Source organism: Galeopterus variegatus, unplaced genomic scaffold (assembly GCF_000696425.1).
Source record: "Galeopterus variegatus unplaced genomic scaffold, G_variegatus-3.0.2 Scaffold385, whole genome shotgun sequence".
Taxonomy (NCBI): domain Eukaryota; kingdom Metazoa; phylum Chordata; class Mammalia; order Dermoptera; family Cynocephalidae; genus Galeopterus; species Galeopterus variegatus.
In genome coordinates, this window is record NW_007726496.1 from 436,906 (window position 1) to 461,814 (window position 24,909).

Here is a 24,909-nt window from a genome sequence, read left to right on the forward strand (position 1 = left end):
ATTTTTTAGTTTATAGCTGAAAGAGGCTTTTATTAATTATAACTCTTAAAAATCGATTTAAGAAAATATAGAACTTATTGCATGTGTAAAGCCCTATACAGATAAGCTTGTTCTCAGTAGGCTTGCCGGGTAAGTTTGTCACATTTATTCATCCTATTATAGAAAAATTCCCTGCACATTCTTGAATTCTTCCCTTTGTGGTACCTCAATTTTTGGTAGATCTTTAGCCTTCAATGAATCTTTATAGTCAGCTGCTCATCATCTTTTATCTTGAATGTAGATGTTATTCCTAACTTTTTTTTCTTTATGGCTCTACTTTGCCATTGAGATTAAAAAAAAAAAAAAATGACAAGAATTCTGTCCTAATAACTTAAAAAATAAAATGGTCACACTCTTTATGGCAAAAAATTTTATTCTGTATTCAAATAATAAATACCGACTCAGATCTTCAAGTCACCCAAGCAATTTATTCCTCCATAAGATAAAGAGCAAAAAAGGGAATATTCAGAGTGATTTGCTTATTTCCCTAGAAAGTTTAATAAACAACATATTGGGTTATGCTGTTCTGGAATTTGGGATTCCAAATCTGTATTTTTTACAACTTCTCCTTAAAGTAAAACCTCTTAACTTCTTATGCTTTAAATTTAACTCTACAGCTTAGCCCTTGTTATTCTAAATTTAGGAATATATTCAAATAATCAAAAAGCTACAATGCCTTTCTAAAACAGTCTTACATTTGCTCTAGAGATACAAAGCTGATAAGGGGCTAGCACTAATGACAGAGTTTAAGCTTAAAATGCACAAATAGCTCACTCCATCAGCACAACATTGGCTCTGAGAAGTTTGTGTTAAATTTTGGACTTAAAATACACTCAAAATACAAAGCAAAACTCAGTTTCTCAACAGATTAATCTCTGGATTATCTCAACTACAGGATTCTGGAAAAGTAACATTCATGAATTAAAATATGTTACAGATGCATAAGAGCTTTTAAAAACAGACTCAGATTTAATTTTAAAAAACAAAACTTTTAACTATATGCTTCTCCTAAGAAACACACCTAAAACAAAATCAATTAGGAGCACTGAAAGCAAAGGTATGAAAAAGATGTGCCAGACACACACTAACTCCCCATGTAGCTCATATGGTAATATTAATACATAAAAATTACTTAAGGCAAAATAAGGAAATGGAGTGATAAAGGAGGAAAACAATTCACCAAGAAAATTAAAATTCCTGAATCTGTATATTATCTTTTTTTTTTTTTTTTTTTTAAAGATGACCGGTAAGGGGATCTTAACCCTTGACTTGGTGTTGTCAGCACCACGCTCAGCCAGTGAGTGAACCGGCCATCTGTATATGGGATCCGAACCCGGGGCCTTGGTGTTATCAGCACCGCACTCTCCCGAGTGAGCCATGGGCCGGCCCTGTATATTATCTTTGAAATATGAAAATTACATAAAATTTTGTATACATATTTGTAATTTGAGTTATATTTTTATAATTATATATAGCTATATTAGCTTTCAAATATAGATTTAAAATACGTAAATTTAGAAGCCAGAATTATTTAGATAAATGGATAGAATCCACAATCATAGATTTTTAAACACTTCCATCAAAAATTGCCATATGAAACAAACTAGAAATTAGTAAGAACACAGAAGAACACACAATTAAAAATCTTGATCTAAAGATATATACACATCTCTCCACCCAACAAACAGGGATTCTAAAAGGACAGTATGTGGAGGGTAAGTGGAGGGGCTCACAGAATGAGTTGTAATCCTGGTACTGCCACTTACTATCCGGGCAAACCTTATACAAGTTACTTAATGGATTAAGTCTGTTTTTTCCTCTACAAAATAGGAATTAACTAAAATTTCAGAAAATCTCCCTTTTACAGTTTTATAAGAAAATAAAAAGCATTTGGAGTACTTAGCATAGTAGGGGCTTTGTATCTGTCCCAAGAATACTGTGTCTTCTACCAATATCTATAAAACAGTAACTGGCTAATTTATTAGCTTTCAGCAGTAAAAGAGAATCCCAGAACCAACAATATTTAAACAACTGTTGTGACTCCTTTTACTACCTGAAATGAAATTTAAAGAAGTGATATACCTACACAGTTAAAAAAAAGAAAAACAAAAAACATAGTACTAACTGCAATATAAAGGAGAAATAAAATGAAAGTAATTTATAATAAAATATGTATTTCAATACGTAAATGTGCAAACAAAACTATGCTAGAAAACACCAGAAAATATTCATAAGTAGAATCAGTCACTGTAACAGCTACGGACAAAATCCTCCATATATTCCCACAAGGTTGAGAATCTCTAGACTAGAGGAACTACATAGTCTGCTTCCGTACCAGAGCACTCAACTGGATAGTTCACTGCCGTACTCTCCAAGTTATGATTGTAACCCAGCCTTCTCTTCACCTTTCCCACCCGTCATGTCCGACAGACTCCACAGCTCATTTACTGAGCACAGATCCCAATAACAGGATGTTCAGAGTTAGGAAAAACACGGCCATAAGAGAGGGAAAGGTAAAGACTCTCACTAGCCATCTAGTCATCTTAGTATACGTGCACAACAATGCTATTATGTATGCTAATGTGCAACCACCCAAAACTCCAACCAGCCCTCACACACACACACACAGCGGCAGACTAAGATCTTCTGCACTCCACTCAGTCCAGTGCTGTGAGACACCCTCAATATGAGGCTACTTCAAAAGGTTCATGGAAAAACAGAATTAATTAAACGATAATACCATTCTTTCTATGAACTTTTTGAAGTACCCTTGTAAGTGTAGGTAGTTCATGTTTACTGTGAGTTTTCCCAGTGACTACTGTAGCATCCCCTGGGCTTGGCCAGCAGCACACCTCAGTGAACTATAAGAAGACATTGCCAGAGAGAACCTTGGTTTTCTGAGCTACACATACGTATTAATCTGAAATGGAGAACTAGGTATTTTTCACTGGCTTCAGCTTTCATTTCCTCTGCTTAGTGCCACTTAATTGCAGGCAGACCCTGCAGACCATCTCTCTATAGTTAACATTTCCCTGTGGAAGTCTTTTGGTTTTTAATATCCCAACTTCATAGAGTATGTTTCCCCAAGGTTGCTTATATAGGAAAGGCTAATACACACATACCCCAAACTCAGTACAATATTTTAAACAAAATGATGTGCAAGAAAAGTCTTGAGTTAACATTTTTTGGCAAAACATCAAAATTCTTTGTGGACACTTTACAGAGTAGGCAGAGTGTCAAAGGGGATGTGCCATGTAGTACTGCACACAAAGCAACAGTTTCTACCACCTATATTAAGTTTTTGGACAGCATGAAGTGTTTTTGTCATTTAACATCCTGATATATCTGTTACTTATATATAGGTATTTTGCTGTGTTTTATTGATATTTAGGAAACTGGGAGTTTTAGATTGGCATGTAATACATTTTAATTTTTTTCCATTTTAAAATATTGGAAAACAGGATCCTGGCTGGTATTCATACAAAGAATGTCTGACTTTCAGGAATGGATTATTGATGGAGAAACAGATGCCCATATTATAACCATAGGCATCAAGGTGAAGTAGAAATGACTCACTGGCTTAAGAATCAGGACAGGTAGGGTCTGTTTTACAGCTTTAGGAAAGTCAATCTCTCTAAGACTCAATTTTCTCTTCTGTAGAATTTTAGGAAAGTCACAAATAATGTACTTGAAGTATACAAGATAGTAGTAGTATTACCAAGGCCTAAAATTCTTACTGTTGTTGAAAATCTCTGAAATATCTGCCTTTGTAGATAACAACTCTTCAGCAATCCAGAAAAGGTGATTTTCTTTTCTGGATGAGTTAAGGCAAGACATGATACAGGACCAGAGTCAAGTGTCTACATTTTTGTACCTCTTCAATGTGATCACTTTGTAGGCTACACTGGAGACTGTTAATTTAATACTTTCCAGTACCCTCTAGCTATTGTCTTGAGACAGTAAAATAATTACTTCTCCCTACCTACATCCTTAGCATTTTCCAGTTCTCAAACGAAATCATTTTCTTGTCTTAAAAATAAAGTTAATTACCGTTCAACTCTCAAGGTGATATTCAGCTGCCAGCTTTTACGACTCCCTCTTCTTATCTATGTTACTATTCTACAGCCCAGGAATATTCTGAGTTTATTAAAGTTACCCACACAGATCTGGCCATCCTTTTAATCAAGCTGCCCTCAAAGTGCCAGCTGATGACACTCCCAAAGGAAGCCACAAGCCCAGTCTTATCTATAGTTTAGATAAAGTATCCATGCTATTTTAACTAGACTCGGCACTATTAGCACTGATACATTGAACCCTTAAATTGCAAATTATAACAGGCCAGATAACTCTGTCTGTGACACCAATTTTCTGTCACCATCCAATCTTCCCCCAGAAGAGCTATTTCCAAGGTAGGGATATGCTTAACATGCAGTTAGAGAACTAGTCTGGGTAGAAGTGAGAGTTAATGTCAGAAAAAATTTATCTCAACACTGACTTCCTGATGTGTTGCAATGAGCTGATCAGAAACATAAGTCTTACAAAGCCTTTGCAATGTAGCCACAAGAATAGTCATGGATTAAACTTAAAACAGATTGCTCAGCATGCACAAATAAAAGCAAAAAAAAAAAAAGAGGCTGGCCAGTTAACTTGGTTAGAGCATGGTGCTGATAACACCAAGGTCCAGTGTTCGATCCCTGCACTGGCCAGCTACCCTCTGCCCACCAAAAAAAAATTTCAAAAGAATACGTTAAAGGAAAGATTTCCCTATCTTTTTGGACCCCTACAAAGATTGACAAATGTTATGGTCTCTGTCAATGGGTGAAACAGCACATGTGAGCATCTGGATCAGGACTTAAACCTGCCAGAATTTACCCAACTTTGTTCTAAAAATAAATCTAGGAAATAATTTAAATGAGGGTAAACATGAGGTACAAAGATATTCATTGCAGCATTATTTATAGTAGCAAGACAAATGTCTTAATGTCTCTCAATTGGGAAATGAGTAAATTACTATCTATAATAAAAGAATATTGAATAACATGAAAAACTACTCATTGTTAAATGAAGAAAAGATACAGAATCATGTATAGTATGTGTTCTCAACCATACATATATGATTAAGACTGTAATACACACACCACACACACACACACAGAGTTCTGTGTGTATTCATATGCATAGACCAATATGTTTGCACGTTAAAAAAAAAATAGGAAGACTACCCCAAGATGTTAGCAGTGGTAGGATTACAAATGTTATTTTTCCCCTATCTAAAACACACCCCAGTGCACAAACACACATACACACAAAGGTAAACAGTATGATAGCAAGGACTTTGTTTTATTCACCAAAATATCCCACGAATCTAGAACAGAATCTGGCACATAGGGATTCTAAATAAATATCTGTTGAATAAAAAAATGAGCATACACAAATTTCATGATCAGAAAAAAAAAGACTTTTACATTTATTTTTTTATTATTATTATTTTTTTTTTGTCTTTTTGTCTTTTTCCGTGTCCGGCAAAGGATCGCAACCCTCAGTGTTGCCCCCGTACCGGACCGGGGACCGGCAACGGGACTGCAACCCTCAGTGTTGCTCCCGCGCCTCGCTCAGCCAGTGAGCGGGAACCGGTCTGCATGTGGGATCCGAACCCTCGGGCGGGAGCGCCACCGCGCTTCCCAAGCGGCGCACTATCCAGTGCGCCACTGGGCCGGCCCTACATTTATTTTTAAACCCTCCTGCTCAAGGACAGACCTCAGAGTAAAACTAGGAACATGCATAATCCAGTTTTTAGCTAAATACATTGTATATTACCATCTCAACTAACTATCGATGCCTACCAAATTCCTCTTATTTCCCCCCAATCTTATAGGCTGTTTTAGAAAAATAAAAAAAAAAATGCCAACAATATTAATTCTGCAAAAGATAAAGTACTAAACATGGCCTTACTTGCAGGTCTTTTTTTCATACTCCCATACAGTCACCACATGATTGTTGTAATGGCATAGATAAGATCTATGCTAGTCCTTAAAAACTTTAACAAACTCTGAAATTCAGAGGCTTTTTAACAGTCTGTTCACTGAAACCACTCAGAATATGCCACTAATACAGGAAGAAAGCACTTTGATTGACAGCATCATCAATTTTTAATCATCTCAAGCACATTATCTATTTGGAACATATGCAGTAAATTCACTGTCATCGACACCATGATGTCATGCAGCAGGAGACTACTTATGGATGCACATTCATTTTACTATTAGGGAAGAAAATTTGCTACAAAGCAATTTTTTAAATGTACTCCTAAAAAACAAATATAAATGATTCAGTGATTATCCCTTATTTTGGTTTCTCTCTGTACTCTGGCCTCCATCAGCAGAGGTGATCAGGAGCAGGCTGGAAGTCAGACTTGCTCATGTTCTGGAAGTTTGAGGTCACATATTGGTGCAAGTGGTTCTGCTGACAAGATACTATTCAATGCAGCAAGCAAGAAGGCCCAAGGCAAAAGTCAAGTTTCTTTCCATTAGAGACTGCATTGTGAGGTCACTATCATTAGCTGGATCATGTCACATCCAAATTAAAGATTATATAAAGATATTTTTATAAGTGCTAAGTGTCTGAATAACAAAAACATAAAAAAATCTTAAATTTTCCTACAAACTAATTTTCTTCTGTTTTGAAAGGAAAATTCTTCAATTGTCTTACAAGGTATTCTGTGGTAATGTCATTCAAAATTAAAAGAATCTATACTAAGCATGTTCTCATTTAATTTTTAAAAATTTTATCTTTTTTTTTTTTAAGCATAAATGATGTCATACTGTATGTAATGTTTTTTTTTTTTTTTGGTGGCTGGCCAGTAAAGGGATCCAAACCCTTGACCCTGGTGTTATAACACCACACTAACCAACTGAGCTAATGGGCTGGCTCCTATAACTTTTTATAATTAATGAATTATGCAGAAATTTTTATGTCTATACATATGGATCTTTTTCATTGCATTTAACTATATGGATGTACTATTAATTCATTTAATCATTTACCGATTGATGAATTCTTCAGTTTTTAATTTTTAGTTATAACAAAAATGCCACAATAAATATATTTATTACACACAGTGAATATTTCCTTAGGGTAGATATTTAGAAATAGAATTGCCAGGGCATCATTTTTTAATTCAACAAGAAACTGTCAAAGTGTCCCTTAAAAAGGCTGTTGCGGGCTGGCCCCGTGGCTCACTCGGGAGAGTGCCGAGGCCGCAGGTCCAGATCCTATATAGGAATGGCCGGTGTGCTCACTGGCTGAGCGTGGTGCGAACAACACCAAGCCTAGGGTTGCGACCCCCTTACCGGTCAAAAAAAAAAAAGAAAAAAAAAGGCTGTTGCAATTTATATCACTACCCGTTACCACTACCAGTACTACCTCACATCTGTTTCCCTATACATTCACCAATACCAAATATTTTCAATCTTTAAAATATCTGCCAATTTAATGAACAAAATATGAGAGTTCACTATTTTAACTTACATTTCCCAGATCACTACTGAGAGGTTTACCGGCCACTCATATTTTTTCTCTTCTGTGAAATATCTATTTCGAACCTTTGCCCATTTTCCTCTTTCTTTTTACCTGTGGAAATTTTTATATATTCTGAATTTTTTTTTTTTTTTTGGTGGCTGGCTGGTACAAGGATCCAAACCCTTGACCTTGGTGTTACCAGCACCATGCTCTCTCAAGTGGCCAACCCTATTCTGGATATTAATTCCTTATTTGGTGTAAACGTTGTAAATATATCCTCCTAGTCTATTAGTATTTTAACTTTGCTTATGCTGTCCATTGTCATACAGAAATGTAATTTTTAAGAATTTTATTTAGTTGAACTTATCACATCTTTTTCTTTGTGACTTTTGTATTTTGTCTTGTTTCCACACCTCCAAGTTAAAAAACATTGTCCTGTATTTTTTTCTAAAATAGAGATTTTGGCATAAAAGTTCGGTGCTTGTGAGGCACTTAAGAAAACAGATTGAGACTAACTAGCCAAAGACAGTTACTTCCCTCCCCTCCTACTCCAACCCCTAAAACTGTGAATCACAACCTAGGAGCACCTCTTTCTAATGCTGCTTCCGGGAAGGTGGAGAAGGTAAAGCCTCGACCTGAGGAGCTATTTTGTGGTGAATAGGGATTAACTTTGGTTCCTTTGCTGCCTGGGGCTCCCACCCTAAGACTCATCCACCCCCTACCCAGAGCTTACTAGGACTGGCCTGGACTGGTGTGTGGCCTTCCTCCATTTCAGTGCCTGACAAAGTAGCTGATACCCCAGAAGAAAATTAATTCACAGGCCAAAATAATAAGTTACTTAGGGGTACAACCATTCCAAAAGAAAAACAACAAAATCAACTACAAATTCTGTGGAGCAAGAATTTTACACTAGATTGCTAACTAGATTGCATACTAAAATAAACAAGAGAAAATATTAGCAATATGAAACAAAAACAAGAAAACATAGAAAAGAGTCAAGCAAAAACATTAGGTACAAAAAGTAAAACAGCTAAAATAAACAATACAATATATGGCATTAATAGGAGAACGGATATAATATAACCATGGAACAAACTCAAATTATAAGGTTGGCTTGAAAAGTCTCCCAGGAAGAAGAAGAAAAGTACAAATAAGTAGACTTTTTAAAAATGCCTAACACCAAGGTTAAGGGTTCAGATCCTAGTACCGGTCAGCTGCCAAAAAATAAAAAAATTAAAATAAAAACCAAAGACCAAAGAAAAAGTAGTATCCATAGTTATCCATAATTAAAAATCAAGACATATCAATGTAATGGTGGTTAGGGTGAGGGAGACTAAAGAATGAGAGATTTCCCTTACCTAATTTCCCATATTTAAATTTCTTTAGATAAAAATTTTAAAAAGAAAATACACAGAAATATAGGATAAGTAGAACAAACTGAAATAAACACTTCATGTACACTATATGGTCCAAATGAATAGCATCTTCAGTCAAATATTGTAAGTGGTGAGTTTTGTTTAACCCAACATATGATGTACAGTCATCAGGATGGGGACATGGGAAGGCTGTATGTATATGGCAAGGATGAGGGAGGAAAGAGAGCCAAGTCCTTACCTCCAGTGGGAATCAAGAACTTAAATAGAAAAATTAAAAGGTGACTAAATAAGCATATTATTTAGAGACATATAGGTAAACAACAAAATAAACTGCCATAAATGAAATGATAGTGGTTGCTTTTAAGGAAGGCAATATGGGGGGCAAGGTGCAGAACTGCTGTTTTTCTTCAAAAATCTTATAGAACTATTTGAACCATTAAACTTTGACATGGGTAGCTTTTATTAAAATGAATACTAATAAGAAGTAAGAAGGGAAAGAAGAGAATGCACAATTCCTAGGGACGGACACACTGCTCTCTGCAGCTTGTCCAGCTCACAAGTCTGGCTCTGTGAACTGCAGGCATAAGTTACATCATATCAGCTAACTGGAAGCAGGGCCTCTTCCGTGGATGACACTTGAGGAATCAATGGAAGACAGCCTGTCCTATTTTAATAAAAAAGAACCACTCTGAAAAAGTTGTGAACTAGGGCTGGCCCGTGGCTCACTAGGGAGAGTGTGGTGCTAATAACACCAAGGCCACGAGTTCGGATCCCTATATAGGGATGGCCAGTTAGCTCACTGGTTGAGCGTGGTGTGGACAACACCAAGCCAAGGGTTAAGATCCCCTTACTGGTCATCTTCAAAATTTTTTTAAAAATATGAAAAAGTTGTGAACTTTTTCATTGTCACTCACCTCTAGTGCAAGTCAGGAGTTCATAGCGGTCCTATTAGGAAGGAGTTTCAACTTCCTATTCCTTTTCCTCACATTTTGGCAACTAAGACTAGTCCTCTGCCAGACACAAAGTTTGGCATGGCTGAACACTGACTACCGCACCTGCCAAAGTCATTAAAGTGACTTCCTCAGAGAGCCCACTGCACATCTTCTTTCTCCAGACCTATACAAGAAACAAGTATTTTTTCTTCCAGAAACAATGACTCCTGCTCACCACCATGGATAATCAATGACCTGCTGAAATGTGCAATGCTTCCACATCAAATGTAGACAACACTGAATGAAGAAAGGATTTTAGCAAACTAAAAGCAATGCTTGTGCTAGGTCATAGTACTTCCGTCCTTTATTGTTATCACACACAATTGCTTTGGCTATTTCCAAGACAGCATACGACGTTACACATGTCGAATCCTGCCTCCTTTATAATGAGACAGAGCTTCAGATGCACAACCTTGAAGCATTTATTCCTATTCTTGTATACAGGTCCTGAGATGGAGTTTTAGTGTTAGAGAGCAAAACAAATACACATGTGGAAGGAAATGGAGCAGTTCAGAAGCCCACGTACCTTCAGCATGTAGTAGAAGGGGAACCATGACAGGAAGAGATCAGAGAAGAACTCGGCAATGCTGAACACACCGTACACTACCCAGTAGGTCAGCCACTGGGTATCATCTTCTTTGTTAGGACTCTCAATGGCTTTAATTCTAAAAGGTAGTACAAAAGAAAGCATTTCATTTAGTAAGATCCCAAACATTTTAAAACATTATACTTTCACAGCCTGTCCTCCAACACCGCTGAGAAATTCAGGCAAAGGTAAGCGCTGTGTAACTAGATGCAAGAAAACAACATAAAGACAGGAAGCAATGTGGAGATGTCAGGACAAGCTGTTAAAACCACTTGTTCCCAGTCCTCTGGTCACCAGAGAAACCAGCACCAGCTGTCACTACTCCTGGATCTCCACCCAGGCCTTAGGAGGTACCACCAGTGACTGGGAACTAGAGTAATTCCATACTCCCAAGCTGGGTCCTGCCATCAGGGATATATCAGTAAGAATTTTCTCATGATAACTAGGTTTTTTCGCACTTTTAATCATTGAGGAGCATGATGGGCGAGTGGGAATTTCCCATAAAGGACTTCTGAAACATATAGTCAGGCACTGCTCAAAGTACATAATATACTTAATAACAAAGAAGGGAAAATAAATATTATGGTGTCCATTTAGTTCAGACGATCATTATGTGATCCTCAGGCTGTGGACTTGCTTCCTCTCATCAGTTAATAATGTGACTTTCCCAACCCTAAGTGCTGCTTAAACAAAATTCACTCTGCAAATGGATGGAAATACATTTTAAATAATCTCCTCTTACTTCCGAATCACAGAAGTTTCCTCTAGTCCTAATTCAGTTCTAAACCTGAAGCTCCACAGTTTCTTACCCTATTTAACAAATATCTGGATATTCCTCATAAGTGAGCTGGATTGAAACAGAAAACTGGAAATCTGAATTTAACTACTGAAAAATTATTGAAGATGCAACTACTGAAAATGCATTGGCTACTCTGTAAAATCAGCTCCCCAAAGAGACAGGCTGCTGAATCAGGCTGAGTCATTTACTTAGAAAGCCCTTGTAAAGTTAATTATAAGCAGCTATTTATGTGCGTGTGCTTGTGTGTGCTTGCATGTTTTAAGAAAATAACAGGGAGAAAGTTACAGCTGAATGAGATGATTGCTAACAATGTATGGAAAAGATAGGCAGAAGGGATGAAGTAAACGCTGCTTTGAACTTCAAAACTGGGCAAGAATTTTTCACTTTTAAGAACAAGAATCATAAATAATTTAAGAGAACACATTATAAAATAATGGCTCGTAACATGTGAACAAAGTCTGTTTTAGCTTTCCTCAGACAGAAACTAGCTAATAGTATAGAAAGCCAAAGAAAAACTGTAGGCAAGCACGTTAACCAAAGAACTAACACAGTACCCCCTTTATACCTAAGATTCTTTTCCCTCTGTGCTTTACTCAGTATAGCGTGGCTTATCTGTTTATGTTTAAGTTGAGATTTTTAGTTATTAGCATAATAAAAATTTGTCTCTTCTACATTCGTCCTGGGCAGAGGGGATACATAGTTACATTTCACTTAAGGTCTTTGCTTTGTGGACCAAAGCAGTTCATGACTAAACTACCTACTATGTACTTCCAAAGAAGGAACTCTGAGAACATGCCTAGGAAATTGAAAAGCCTTCTTAGACTATGATGTGAAAACCTCGAAATGTGATGAGACCGTCATTATTACTTAATCCAAGGACTTTTAAATTCTTTTGACCACAACTCTTAGTGAACATACTTTTTACATCTTGACCCCAGTAAACATACATATCCATATATAAATATAAACTGAAATAAATGTTTCATGAAACCATTCTGATATTTTCAATTCCATTCTATTTGGTTATTTTTAAAATGTTAGTCAAGATCCACAGATTCAAAAACAGAAAAACTACCTTAGCAGCTCTTTGAGGAAGAAAGAATTGTTAGTTCTTTGTTTTATCAATGATATGAATTGAAAAGTTTCCATGTTGGGCCGGCCCGGTGGCGCACTGCTACAGTGCGCCGCTTGGGAGCGTGGCGGCGCTCCCGCCAAGGGTTCGGATCCCACATACAGACCGTTTCCTGCTCACTGGCTGAGCAAGGTGTGGGAGCGACACTGAGGGTTGCGATCCATTGCCGGACACGAAAAAAAAAAAAAAAAAGTTTCCATGTTAATACATTGGAACGCTACATAGTAACATTGAAAAGTAAAAATAAAACACACACATTGATCACAACTTTGTAGAAAATCAAGGCACATGAAAGATAGGAAAAGACCACAGAGTCTTATTTCGCTAAAGAGATTTTTTTATAGAACTTCTTGTATTACTGAAGCATTTAACTATTATTTTAATTTCAAATACCACAATGTTCATTTTTTAAAAATGTGTCTACATGTCATAACATCATAAGCTACTGAAAACAAGAAAGAACATAAGAAATAGTTTAACCTATCAAGGAACCTGAGACTCAAAAAGTAAAGAGCTCCAATTTTGTCATGGTGAGAGAACAAAAGAGCTTAACACTAGGGTTTCCTAAATGCTATTTACTTATATAGCTTCTGAATAGACTTCCTTGTCCAAGTGAGTGGATACAGGTGATTCTTCAGCAATACACTCTAGTGCCTTGTACATAAACTGAATCAAATTCTAATTAAGGAGGTTTCAGTCAAGATGGCAGAATAGATAGTCCCCAGCGTCACTCTCTCCCACAAATCAACCAATTTACAACTATAAAAAAGTAAGGACAGCCAAGCTGGGGCCACTAGAGCTCAGGGGAAGAGGAGGAGAGACCATGGAGTCCATGAAGGTGGGAGAAGCCATGATGAGAGAAAGAATGAACTGCTCCGATTGATCAATCGTTTCAAATCTCAGCCACTTCCAAGGCAGGAGCTGGCAAAACCACTGCTGTCCCCTTCGGATGAAGTTGCTTGGAGGCAGTAGGGGAAAACAGGGCCTTGGTGGCCCCCAGGCCAGTAAGACCACTAATAGGGTTCCCACAGACCTACATAGGAGCAAGGAGGCACAACAACTGAAAAAAAGGAGCCACTCACAGGCCAGTGAGTCATTGCAAGGAACTGGAGCATGACCCGTCCTGTGGGAAGTGTTTGGAGCACGGGTGGTGGCCGGGGGAAAACTGAGGCACAGCAAGGACAGCCAATTTGCCCCCTAATCAGCGTAAGACCACTCAGAGGAGACTGGTCAGGAACACAGAATTGCATAGGGTGCCGATTGATAAAAAGACTCAGGCCCACACCAGAGTTTCTACACAACCCAGGTGCACTCGATCTAACTAGACCTGGAATTTCCTATAAAGTCAACCATTAAAACCCGAGCTCCACAAAAAGCCTTCCCTAGGGAATCAGCAGCAAAACAGCAATTTAGCTCAACCACAGGGCTCAAATACTGGTCCCCACAGGAAGTTCCCCCATTTTAGAAGTAAGCAAAGGACAACAAATTAGTTCCAGCACAGAGTTTAACTGGTGGGTACAACAAATAATCCAACACAGAACTGGAAGAAAAACCAAAGTACCCACAACCAGAGACAAAGTTTGATATTAACTAGTAAAGGTGTCTTTCACCAAAGAACATCTATAACACCTAGAACCAGAAGTCCCCTGGGCTATCAAGCCAGAAAAGTGGGAAGGCTGGGTGCTTCAGCCATGCCCCCCCCAACACCTGCAACCAGTCCTGAGGGTAGGGGCCAAGGGCCTCAGCCATACCCCGCAACACGCACAACCACCACAGTGATGACCACCAAACTGCCACAGGAAGCACCCCAGGCTCTCCCAAGCCGCAGTGGTGGGGGGCCTCGGGCCTTGTCCACACCCTCCTAACAGGCACAACCAGCCCAGCAACAACCACCAAGCTGCAGCAAGAAAGGCCCTGGGTTCCCGAGATGGGGAGGTGGGAGGCGAGGGCTTTTGCCCCATCATCCTGACATCTGCACCCAGCCTGGCAATGACCAAGCCTCCACTGGAAGCCCCCCAGTCTCCCCTGTGGGAATGAGGGGGGTGCTGCAGGCCTCAGTCCTGCCCCTCCTCCATCTTCTTTCTTCCATCCCATTTCCTTCCCTTGTCCCCTCTCCCCCTCCCTACCAACTGCTCCACAACAATATCACAGAATGTAAAAAAGATAATAATATTAATAAAAAATAAATAAAAGTAAGCTACTAGAATGAAATGGGAAAAAAAAAACAAGTTCTAACTCTGTGTACAGAATGAGGATGTAGCAACATAGGGGATTCAAGATATCATAGGATACAGTCTATGCCCTTGGGTTATTTACAGTCAAGCCAAAATGGCAAAGTTAAAAAGTAGGAGGGGTGGAAACCTAATAATTATGTAATTTAACCTTCTTAATAGCCCAGTGAAATAGGTATTATTGTTCCTATATTTGAAATGAAGAAACTGAGGCTTAAAGAAGAGAAATAACATGCAGGGCACCCAGCTACAAGCAACAGAGATAGGATTTATGCCTAAGACCACCTCCAAAGCTTGTGCTTGTTACACTATCCCATGCTGTTTTCCTAATTAGGAGAACAAATCAGCACCAGGCTGGGCAGCACTTAGCAAAATGTCTGGTACATAGTGGACATTTAATATATATTGAATTAATATAAATACAACGGGAATTTACAACCTTACTTTTGCAAGGGACCCCAGAGATCTAGTCCTATGCTGGAGGAAACCAAAGCTCAGAAAGGTTAAATTGGTCACAGAGCAGAAAAATAGAAGGAAAAGTCATAGTCTCAAGGTCCAGATCCCTGCAGGACCATTCCACCCTCCACCTACTTGGGTGCAGAGGGGGGACCATTTGAAGTGAACAGGACGTGCCCTGAGTTGGTGCCCGAGCCCCCTGGTTCTCAAATGAAGATGATCATCCACATCCACCTAGGGACCTTATTAAAAATACATAGGCCTGGGCCTTCTCCAGAACTAGTTATTCAAAATGTGACAGATAAAGCAAAGGTGTATGTTCTTACAAAGTTGTGCAGGTGACTGTAATGCAGAACCAAGTTTAAGAACCACCAGCTCAAAGTTCGTCTTAGCAGCACCTCCCCTACTTGTTTCTAGGAAAGAAAATCCAAATGACCAATTTAGGTCCAATCAGCTATCATCAGAGGGCAGGCTATCCCTTTCCAGCAATGAGTGAGAAGCCAAGAGAGACGAACAGTTGGACAAAGAAGGCAAATTGAACAATGTCTCTACTACAATTAGAGTAAGTCAACTCTAATATGATCTAGAACTCTCACCAGAACATTCTCAAATTTGTAGAAAAATTCAAGATAAAAACATCTAAACAAAACTGTTCACTAAGATTTCAGGAACTGTACCTAAAAGCCCTGTATTTGTTTAGCTGAAACATCAACCTCCCCAAGTCCTTTCAATCCCTCACACACCAGTGGAGTTCTGGAACTGTCCCAGTCACAGATGGCAACACTACCAATCACTGTCTCCACAGCCTGGGCCACTGTCTTGCAGACTCCTCTCTCTCTAGTGCCACCTCATCCTCAAGTGGTAGATGCTGATCCTGGACTCAGAACTCCCAGGGGAATACATCCATATATTGCTTCCATGGACAGACACCATGGTCTTAAAAGTTCATTGCTCTCTCCAGACCCTTACTGCCATATCTCCCTCTGATCCAAAGCCTGGACACCTAGGCTCAGCACTGTGGCTTCCTCTTCTCTCTCCTGAGCCACTTACCATGTTCTAAGGGCAGGGCTCTGCTTCCCCCAAGCAGACAAGAGAGAAGGTATGGCTGGGTGAGCAGCAGAGACAGGACCAGGGTGCAAGAGGTGGATAACAGAACTGTGGGAGCAGCTAGCAGTTCTCTTAAGTAATTGAGCAGTATGAAGAATCATAGAATGTTGAGTTGGAAGACATCTCAGAGATGAACAGTTCAAATTATACATTTTATAGCCAAAGAAAATGAGGTTCAAAGAAGAAAGAATGATATTTAAATGAATTTTAACTCATTAAGCTAAATGATTATAGAAGTATGTGTTTACACATTTTTTTAAAGGGCAATGGATTGTTTAAATACATTTTGATGTATCGATATGATGAAATATTCTGAAGCCTTTAAAAAGGACAGTAACAGGTAAAGATGTCCAAGATATAGCATTGAGTATTAAAAGAATATCCTAATTTTGTGCTAAACAACAATGAAAAAAGATACACATGCATCTTTGTGTGTTTACGGACCAAGAATGGTATCCAGGAAGATATATTTCAAATTGTGTAAAGTTAATCTTGCATACTGAGATGACAGAATTTTACTTTTTTAAGGTCTTTGCAATGAGCACGTACATTTTTTTATAATTAAAGGGAGGTGGGGGGTTCTGTTTGGAAAAAAAAAAATGGGCACCAGACTTTCTATAACTACTTCCTCCTATGAGACTAGTTCTCTCTTTAGGGCTTTGTTCAAAACAAACACTAGAGTAAACATCAGACACATTCATTTAATTTCTCTCTTGAGAAAACAGATAATGATTTTCTTGCAAACAAACTTCTCTAATGATGGTCAGACACAAAATTCATTTTGTTTTAGAACATTAAAAGGCCTTCAATACATACACATACAGATAAGAGACATGGAGCCGGCCCGTGGCTCACTCAGGAGAGTGTGGTACTGATTAACACCAAGGCCATGGGTTCAGATCCCGTATAGGGATGGCTGGTTAGCTCATTGGGTGAGCGTGGTGCTGACAACACCAAGTCAAGGGTTAAGATCCCCTTACCAGTTATCTTTTAAAAAAAATACAGATAAGAGACAGAGAGAGAAAAGGGCCATACAGCCCAGCAAGTGAAATTGACTCAATTGAACTTTCTATTTAAACAAAATAAAGTACCCCCAAAATTACTAATTACACTGAACTATGGTACAGGCAGGCCTTTCCCTTCATTTCTTCTTAATGCTTGCCTGGCTATGCATCATTTCACCACCCTTAGCTTATAGCCTTGTATCCTGCCTCTACCACTAACTAGGAATATAACCCCGGGCAAGTTATTCAGTCCCTCTGAGCCTTAGATTGCTCATCTGTCAAGTAGGGATGAAAAGCCTCATTGTGTTTTTGTGAAGATTAAAGTAGTTAATACATGTAAAGTACTTAGAAACAACTAAAGGCACAAAGTAAGCACTCAGTAAATATTCCTTTAATAGGTAATAATTATAGTATGGTAATAATTTATTATTATCATAGGGAGGTAAGAGATTAAAAAGAAAAGAGAGAGATAAGAAGACTCCAGCTCCTCTGGCTAAGCAGAGCTGAGGGTTTATATTAGTTAAAAAAGGCTAAAAGGAGATTAGAGAATTACCTAGTTGTACCCCACTTTCCAAATCCCAGGTGCTACAGATACCAAAGAATTAAAATCCTCAAAATCCTGTTTGCAGGTCAGTGGGAAGAAATTCAGACGCTGCTGAAAACATTTTTCAGGCCCACCCTGCAAAGGTAGACTAGCAAAAATCATTCACATTGGTATTGGACTGGCACTGATATCGACATAACTCAATGGCCAGCCCACTGGGTCCCAATAATTGGTACCGGCTGACTCCATCCTTGTTGGCACATCTACTTGATCATACCTTGGCTGCTGTTTTCTGAAAGCAAGGACAAGAAGCAAGGATGGCCAAAGGACAGCATTAAACTACCTGGCAGGAAAACAAAGGTTAAACAGAGATGGTCCTGGGCTACCAATATTCTCTCCCTCCTAAATTAAGAGTCATTATTCAGAGAACCTAAGATATTCCTTGACCCACAGACACAACTAAGCTGCTGCAAATCCTCTAGACTTTGGGTGATAATTATGTGTCAATGTAGGTTCATCAATTATAACAAATGTACCACTCTGGTGGGGGATGTTGATAGTAGGGGATGCTATGATAGCAGGGGGGCAGGAAGTATATGGGAAATCTCTATACCTTCTGCTCAATTTTAGTGTGAACCTAAAATTGCTCTAAAAAATAAAGTCTATTTAAAACAAAAAGCAAAAAAGAGGGAGAAAAAACCTTCACATACCAACTACGCATTCTATAATGCCAGACTGTTTTATTCTTATATTACTATCATGCCATTTTGATCAAGAGGGAGTATATCTGTTCCCATAAATCTAGATATATGTATACCAATAAGGTCCAAATTTGTATCTGCAGTTCAGATCTCTCCTTTGCACACTGCCTGGCATATAGGAGCTCAGTCAAGTATTCACTACTGAATGATGATCACCACCGTCATCAGTTTTCCATAACACTGCTGCTTCAGAAATCCTAATATAGCAACAGGTCGCTATCATTGCCCAGTGAAGACTCACCCCTTAGGAGTAGCAGACACTGTTCATTGCCTATCACCTAGCCATTCCTTCTTCTTACTTCTCAGCCACAGAGCCCTAATTTAGTGTTCATGTACCTGGCAGAGATGCCTTGACTGAGGGAAGGTAGGCTCTTGCCCCAGGCCCAGTGGATGAATCAAGGTTAGTCTAAACACATCAAGGTAATGCCATTGCCTTTTGCTAGATACTAACTTTCTTAGCCCCCTTGAAGTTAGGGGTGTCAATGTGACAAAGTTGTGACCAGTGAAATAAAGGAAATGTACTGGAAGTTTTGGGGACAAATTTTTTCGCTGTTGATAAAATAAGAGAGCCTAACAAGTAAAAGATCTTTTTTGGGCTGGGCCTTCCAGCTTCTGGCTCTTGAAAACCTTGGAGCTATATAGCAGCAATCTTGCTATATGTTGAGGCAACAGGCACAGAGAGTTGATATGGATCAAATTGTGTCCCCAAAGTTTTATGTATTAGAAGCTTGATCCCCACTGTGACTGTTAAGAGTGTGGGGGGCCGGCCCAGTGGCGCACTGCTACAGTGCGCCACTTGGGAAGCGCGGTGGCGCTCCCGCCGAGGGTTCGGATCCCACATACAGACCGGCTGCTCACTGGCTGAGCAAGGTGCGGGGGCAACACCGAGGGTTGCGATCCCGTTGCCGGTCCCGGTCTGGTACGGGCGCAACACTGAGGGTTGCGATCCGTTGCCGGTCACGAAAAAAGACAAAAAGGAAAAAAAAAAAAAGAGTGTGGGAAATCCTGTTATGGTAATTGAAAGGTGGGGCCTTGAAGAGGTGATTAGATTGTGAGGACCACGCCATAGTGAATGGATAAATAATGGTGGTCATGGGCGTGGTTCTGAGGGCTTTAAAAGGAGAGCACGCGAGAGTCTCTATCTCTCTCTCTCTGCTCTGCCATTTTCTGCCATGTGAGACCCCTGAGTTGCTGTAAAGCCACCACCAAAGAAGACCCTCAGCAGTTGTGTTCCCTAGACTTTTGACTTCCCAGCCTCCAAAACTGTAAGCAATACATTTCATTTTCTTACAAATTACCCAGTTTCAGGTATTTTGTTATAAGCAACAGAAACAGACATAAACAGCAGGAAAGCCTACATTCCAAGGTCACTGGAAAAGAGCCTGGATCTCTGGTGCACCAGCCCTCGAATATCAACCTACAGACTTCTTACATTAGATAATTCAATTCTTTATTCCTTAGGTCACTGTTAATGGCTGCAGCTTACTGAATCCTGATATAAAAGGTATGTAGCATCACTGAAAACTTTCTAAGCTAATCTTAACTTAGATATCTAGATTTCAGCCAGAAAACAAAATGTTTACAGCTAATGCTCACTTGGGGGTCGGAAAAGAGACAATCCTCCGTACTATTTTAAAAATTATTTCAGACACAACACATCCATCTGGGAAAACAGCCACTTTTACATGCTCTTAAGTTAGATCTATTTTTTCCCTAGTAAGCAAAATAGATAAAAATGCTTTTTTATATGTGAACAGTACAACCTATTTATATTTCTATTTTGGGTTCTTATCTTTTTTAGGACACAGTCCAGGTTTCTTATGAGTAACAATACACCATTCAAAAGTTTAAGCAATTTACAAATAAATAATATGTCAAATAATACACTACTAACTTTTGCCTAATACTTTTGACTAAATATTCTATTTACATCATTAAGAAATTAAAACTAGCAAATAGGAAAAGCAGACATGGGAAGAAAAAGCCATATTTTCTGTTTTTTAGATATTTCTGTCATAGTTTGAATTATTGAGATTTCCTTTTTCCATCAATGACAATTTCAGTTAAGTTGTATTACTGGGATGGGTGTTACATTCTCTTACCTAAATGTAGCTATAAATTAAGTACTTCTGAAACTCCATTTACTCTTTCACTCAAAAGCTATTCCTGTTTAATGAGTATTTCACACCAAGGTCAAGGGTCCAGATCCCTGTACCAGCCAGCCACCAAAAAAAAAGGTATCTCAACCCTTTCCCTCATGTCATTAAATTGGAAAATGTCAATTTCCTACATTAGAATGGAGTGTATATGTGTGTATATATATTATATTGATGTATTACACACATTGATAAAAGGTAAGCATAATATAGATGACAAATCAAAAAACTTCATTTAAGTTTTGCAAGTATGTATTCATTCCTACATCCTATATTCCAAATATAGGATTCCAAAAACTTTAAAGATAGTTCCTAACAGGAAATAAGACTATCTGGCTTAATCTTCTTTACTTTGTTATAATTTTTCTTAAGATAAAAAGGAAATGAGGGCTGGCTGGTTAGCTTAGTTGGTTAGAGTGTGGTGCTGATAACACCAAGGTCCAGGATTCAATCTCTTAACCATCTAGATGTCAAAAAAATCCCCCAAAACCAAAAAACAGAAACTGAATTACAAAAAGGCAATGAAAAAAGTGATTATTGTCAGTGCAAACAAAAAAGCTGAGTGACTTTACTTTTCTCCTCTAAATTCTTAGTGATGGGGATATCACGAAATGGTTTAGCAGTAGTTTCCTAGACAGTAACCCAGCACAGAATATCAATGATAGTATATATCCAACACTTACAATGCACTTGACACTGTACTTAAGCCCTAAGGTTAAAAACAATGATTCTAAAGTACCTAAACTCAACAATCAAAAAATAGTTCCTTTCCTAATTAACCAGCAATGTGCGTTGGGGACGGGGGTCCTGTGAAAGAGAGTCATGGAAGTGGAGATATGGAAAACTAGAAATCTCAATGGAAACAAAACTAAGTAAAAATGTATTTAATATTTAAGAATTGTTAGTTCAAATTATTCCCAGTGCCTAGGAACAGGTATGCCACTGTAGCAAACAGAAGAAAACCACTATCCATACCATATATTTACAACTTGGAAGAACAAAACTTTATTGTCTTTTACTATATTTCTTTGAATAATGATGTCCTTCAAGGGTTCAGATCCCCATACTGGCCAGCCACCAAAAAAAAAAAATAATAATGCCTTAAGCTGATGATTTAAGTACAGGGAAAAAATGATAAGACAAGGAACAGAAAAACAAGACTAAATGAAAAAAATTCTATGTGGGAGGTTTTTCCTTAATCATTTAAAAGCTCAACGACATAAAGTTAGAGAACCGTGACTATGATTGTCAGTTTTCTTTTAGTATATTAATAAAAGTAACCACCCTTAATTAAGCACTTAGAGAATGCTTGATTCTGTGCTTAGTGTTTGACATACATTATCCTCCCCCTTTTTTACATATGAGAAAATTAAGTTTTATAAAAGTTAAGCTGTTTGCCCAAGGGCTAATACAGCTAGTAATTAGCTCCATATACATATGCTTCTGATTATTCATGCCCAACATACAAGTATATATTACATGTACTGTTCACGGTTTGTAAGTAACTCAGTCACTACAAACCAGCCAAATGACATAAAATTAAGTAATGATATGTCTTCAAAGTGTTGGCTTTACTATTAAACCAGTTGTGCCCATTGCTATTGTCTGAATGTTTGTCCCCTCCAAAGCTCATGTGGAAGCTTAATACCCAATGTGGCAACATTGAAAGGTGGGGCCTTTGGGAGGTGATTGGATTGTGAGGGTTATGCCACATTAACAGATTAACTGATTAATGGATTAATGGGTGAGTAGGTTATCATGGGAGTGGCTCTGGTGGCTTTATAAAGAGAGCAAGTGAGCCATTATCATGCTCTCACTCTTACCACTCTTGCCAATGTGATTCCCTGTACTGTCTCAGGACTCTGTAGAGTTCCCACCAAGAAGGCAGCCCTCACCAGATGTGCCCCTGGATCTTGGACTTCCCAGCCTCCAAAACTGTAAAAGAATAAATGTTATTTCTTTATAAATTACCCAGTTTCAGGTATTCTGTTATAAGCAAGAGAAAACTAATATACCCATCGATGAGGATTTTAATTTTAACAAGTCAATTATATTACCAGAGACTGAGAATGTATCCAAAAAAGCAGTTCATTTAAAAAAAAAAAAAGAATAAAAAACTTTAAGATGTGCTGTTGGTAAAGAACAGAAAGGAATATGCTTTTGGTCCATCTGCTTTATGTTTTATTTCTAATGTAATAAGTTGTTTAATAGCAAATATTTCAGAGTTCAAGGTAGATTCTTTGAAGCTTCAATATGAAGAATATGAACCATAGTGTTTATAATCCTTTTTGTTACAGCAGATATTTAACACGACCATCTACCATGCCCACCAAGCACAGGATTGCTTTTGGCTATATTTATCAGAGAACATGATACAGGAATTCCTGATCTCAAAATGGTTTTCCTATTACCAGGAAAAAAAATCACATATTTTAAGAAATAAACACTATCTATGTTTGTTTCCATTCCAATAAGGAAAAGATTTTTCTTCTTCATAAAAAGAAAGAAGGTAGGAAACTATGGGTGATCAGAAAGTCACACTTCTTTTTCACTGCAGAGTACATGTGTTTTCAAAGCAAGAGAGATGGCCAACATAAAAAGAAAGACTAATGAAATAATACAAAACATAGGGAAAACTAATTTGCTTATTTACTGTTTATGCTATGCCCCCTCACCAAAAAAAATATATGAGATAGCTAGCTGTAAATATGCTTCTTAAGGATGTAGAAACTATCTTCTAAGATAACTATACAGAAACAATAAAAAGAAAAAATACCATGCTCCTTTACTCTTTAATATAGTGTTCTCCTACAGTGTAAAATGACCAACTTAATGAAATGCACACTACACAACAAGCTAAATTCACAGGTGAGTCTATAAAACACCTTTAATGGAGATCAAAGCATAAAGAAAAAAAGCCTTCAGTGTTCAAACCTTTTGGTGTTTAATTACCATAATCTTATTTACCACTGCTCATCACTTTGTTTTTTTAATGCAAAATGGAAGAGTTAGTCACAGTCAAATATAATGATGTGGAATATTGACAGTGAACAGGTCAGGGCAATCAGGCAACCCTATACCTAGGCCTGGCTTTGTCCCGACAGACTTATGAGCCAAGTCAATTAACTTCAGTTTGTGGCCTTGGTTTCCAAATCTGTTAAAGGTGGCTATAAACCCAGCAGCTTGATCTTTAAGACCCCTTCTAGCTAACATTTTATAACTCAACACTGAACACATAAAACGATTTAAAAAAAAAAAAACTATTGGACATATAGATTAGAAAAAAAGAGATTATTGCCCAAAGCAATAGAAGAGCAGATGCAAATCCTACTAGGACAACCATTTGTCAATAAAATTGATGGTTCTATAAATAAAATGTCTATGTCAAGTGTGAGATCATAAAGGTTAACTTGAGCTCAGGTACCCTCACAGTTTTGATGGGGAAAAACCTAAACTGACCTTTCCTAGATAAAAGAGGGCCACATCAAGATGCAGACAGCAGTCTAGAGTTACCTCTGACATGTAAGTGATCCCTTAACTAGATCACTGGGCCTAACTATCAGAAGCTGCAGGATATATATATAGTGGCCACATGACTGAGAGGGACTGATGATAAGCTCTACACCCAGGAATTGGAAGAGTGAGGAAGTGATAAAATGAAGAGGCTTGGTTTCTACAGCCCCCACTTATACGGTCATAACTGCTACAAAAAGTAATTTCACTAGCAATTTTGAAATTGCTTTTAAACTTCTGCTATATAATTCATTATTCCTCAAAATTAATTGTTAATGATACTGATAGCCACTAATACCTTAAAATGTTACATTTGTATTTATACTTGTCCTAAACACTGTATGAAGAGATTAAGTTGAAAACTGAGTTTTCATTCAAAGTCAGTCCTGAAAAAGGGAAGAACTCCCGGGAAGAGGGGAGATGAGGGCAGCTATGACAGAAAGGACAAATGGACCAAACCTCTAGGTCCCTCATAAAGAGGAAAAAAAGTTCATAAATGTAGGGAACATTCCAGAACAGAATATTTCTTTTCTTTATGACACAGGCAAGAGGGAATTTTAAAAACTTAACCAAAATGCTGGCTGTAATTAATCTACAAAAACGGTCACAAGTTGTTATAAGGATATTTTATTACTTTTTCCTTTTTCCACACCTTCATCTTAAAATAGTTCAGCAACATTAGCAGTAATACTATG

The 24,909-nt window shown here is 38.0% G+C and overlaps 1 protein-coding gene across 1 annotated transcript in view; it reads right to left on the reverse strand.

The window, feature by feature from the left end:
- REEP5 (receptor accessory protein 5) overlaps positions 1-24,909 on the reverse strand; it is a 41,310-nt gene that overhangs the window by 6,359 nt on the left and 10,042 nt on the right. Inside the window, exon 4 of the mRNA XM_008568187.1 lies at positions 10,452-10,590. Coding sequence (XP_008566409.1) covers positions 10,452-10,590 — 139 coding nt within the window. The remainder of the gene's footprint in view (positions 1-10,451; positions 10,591-24,909) is intronic.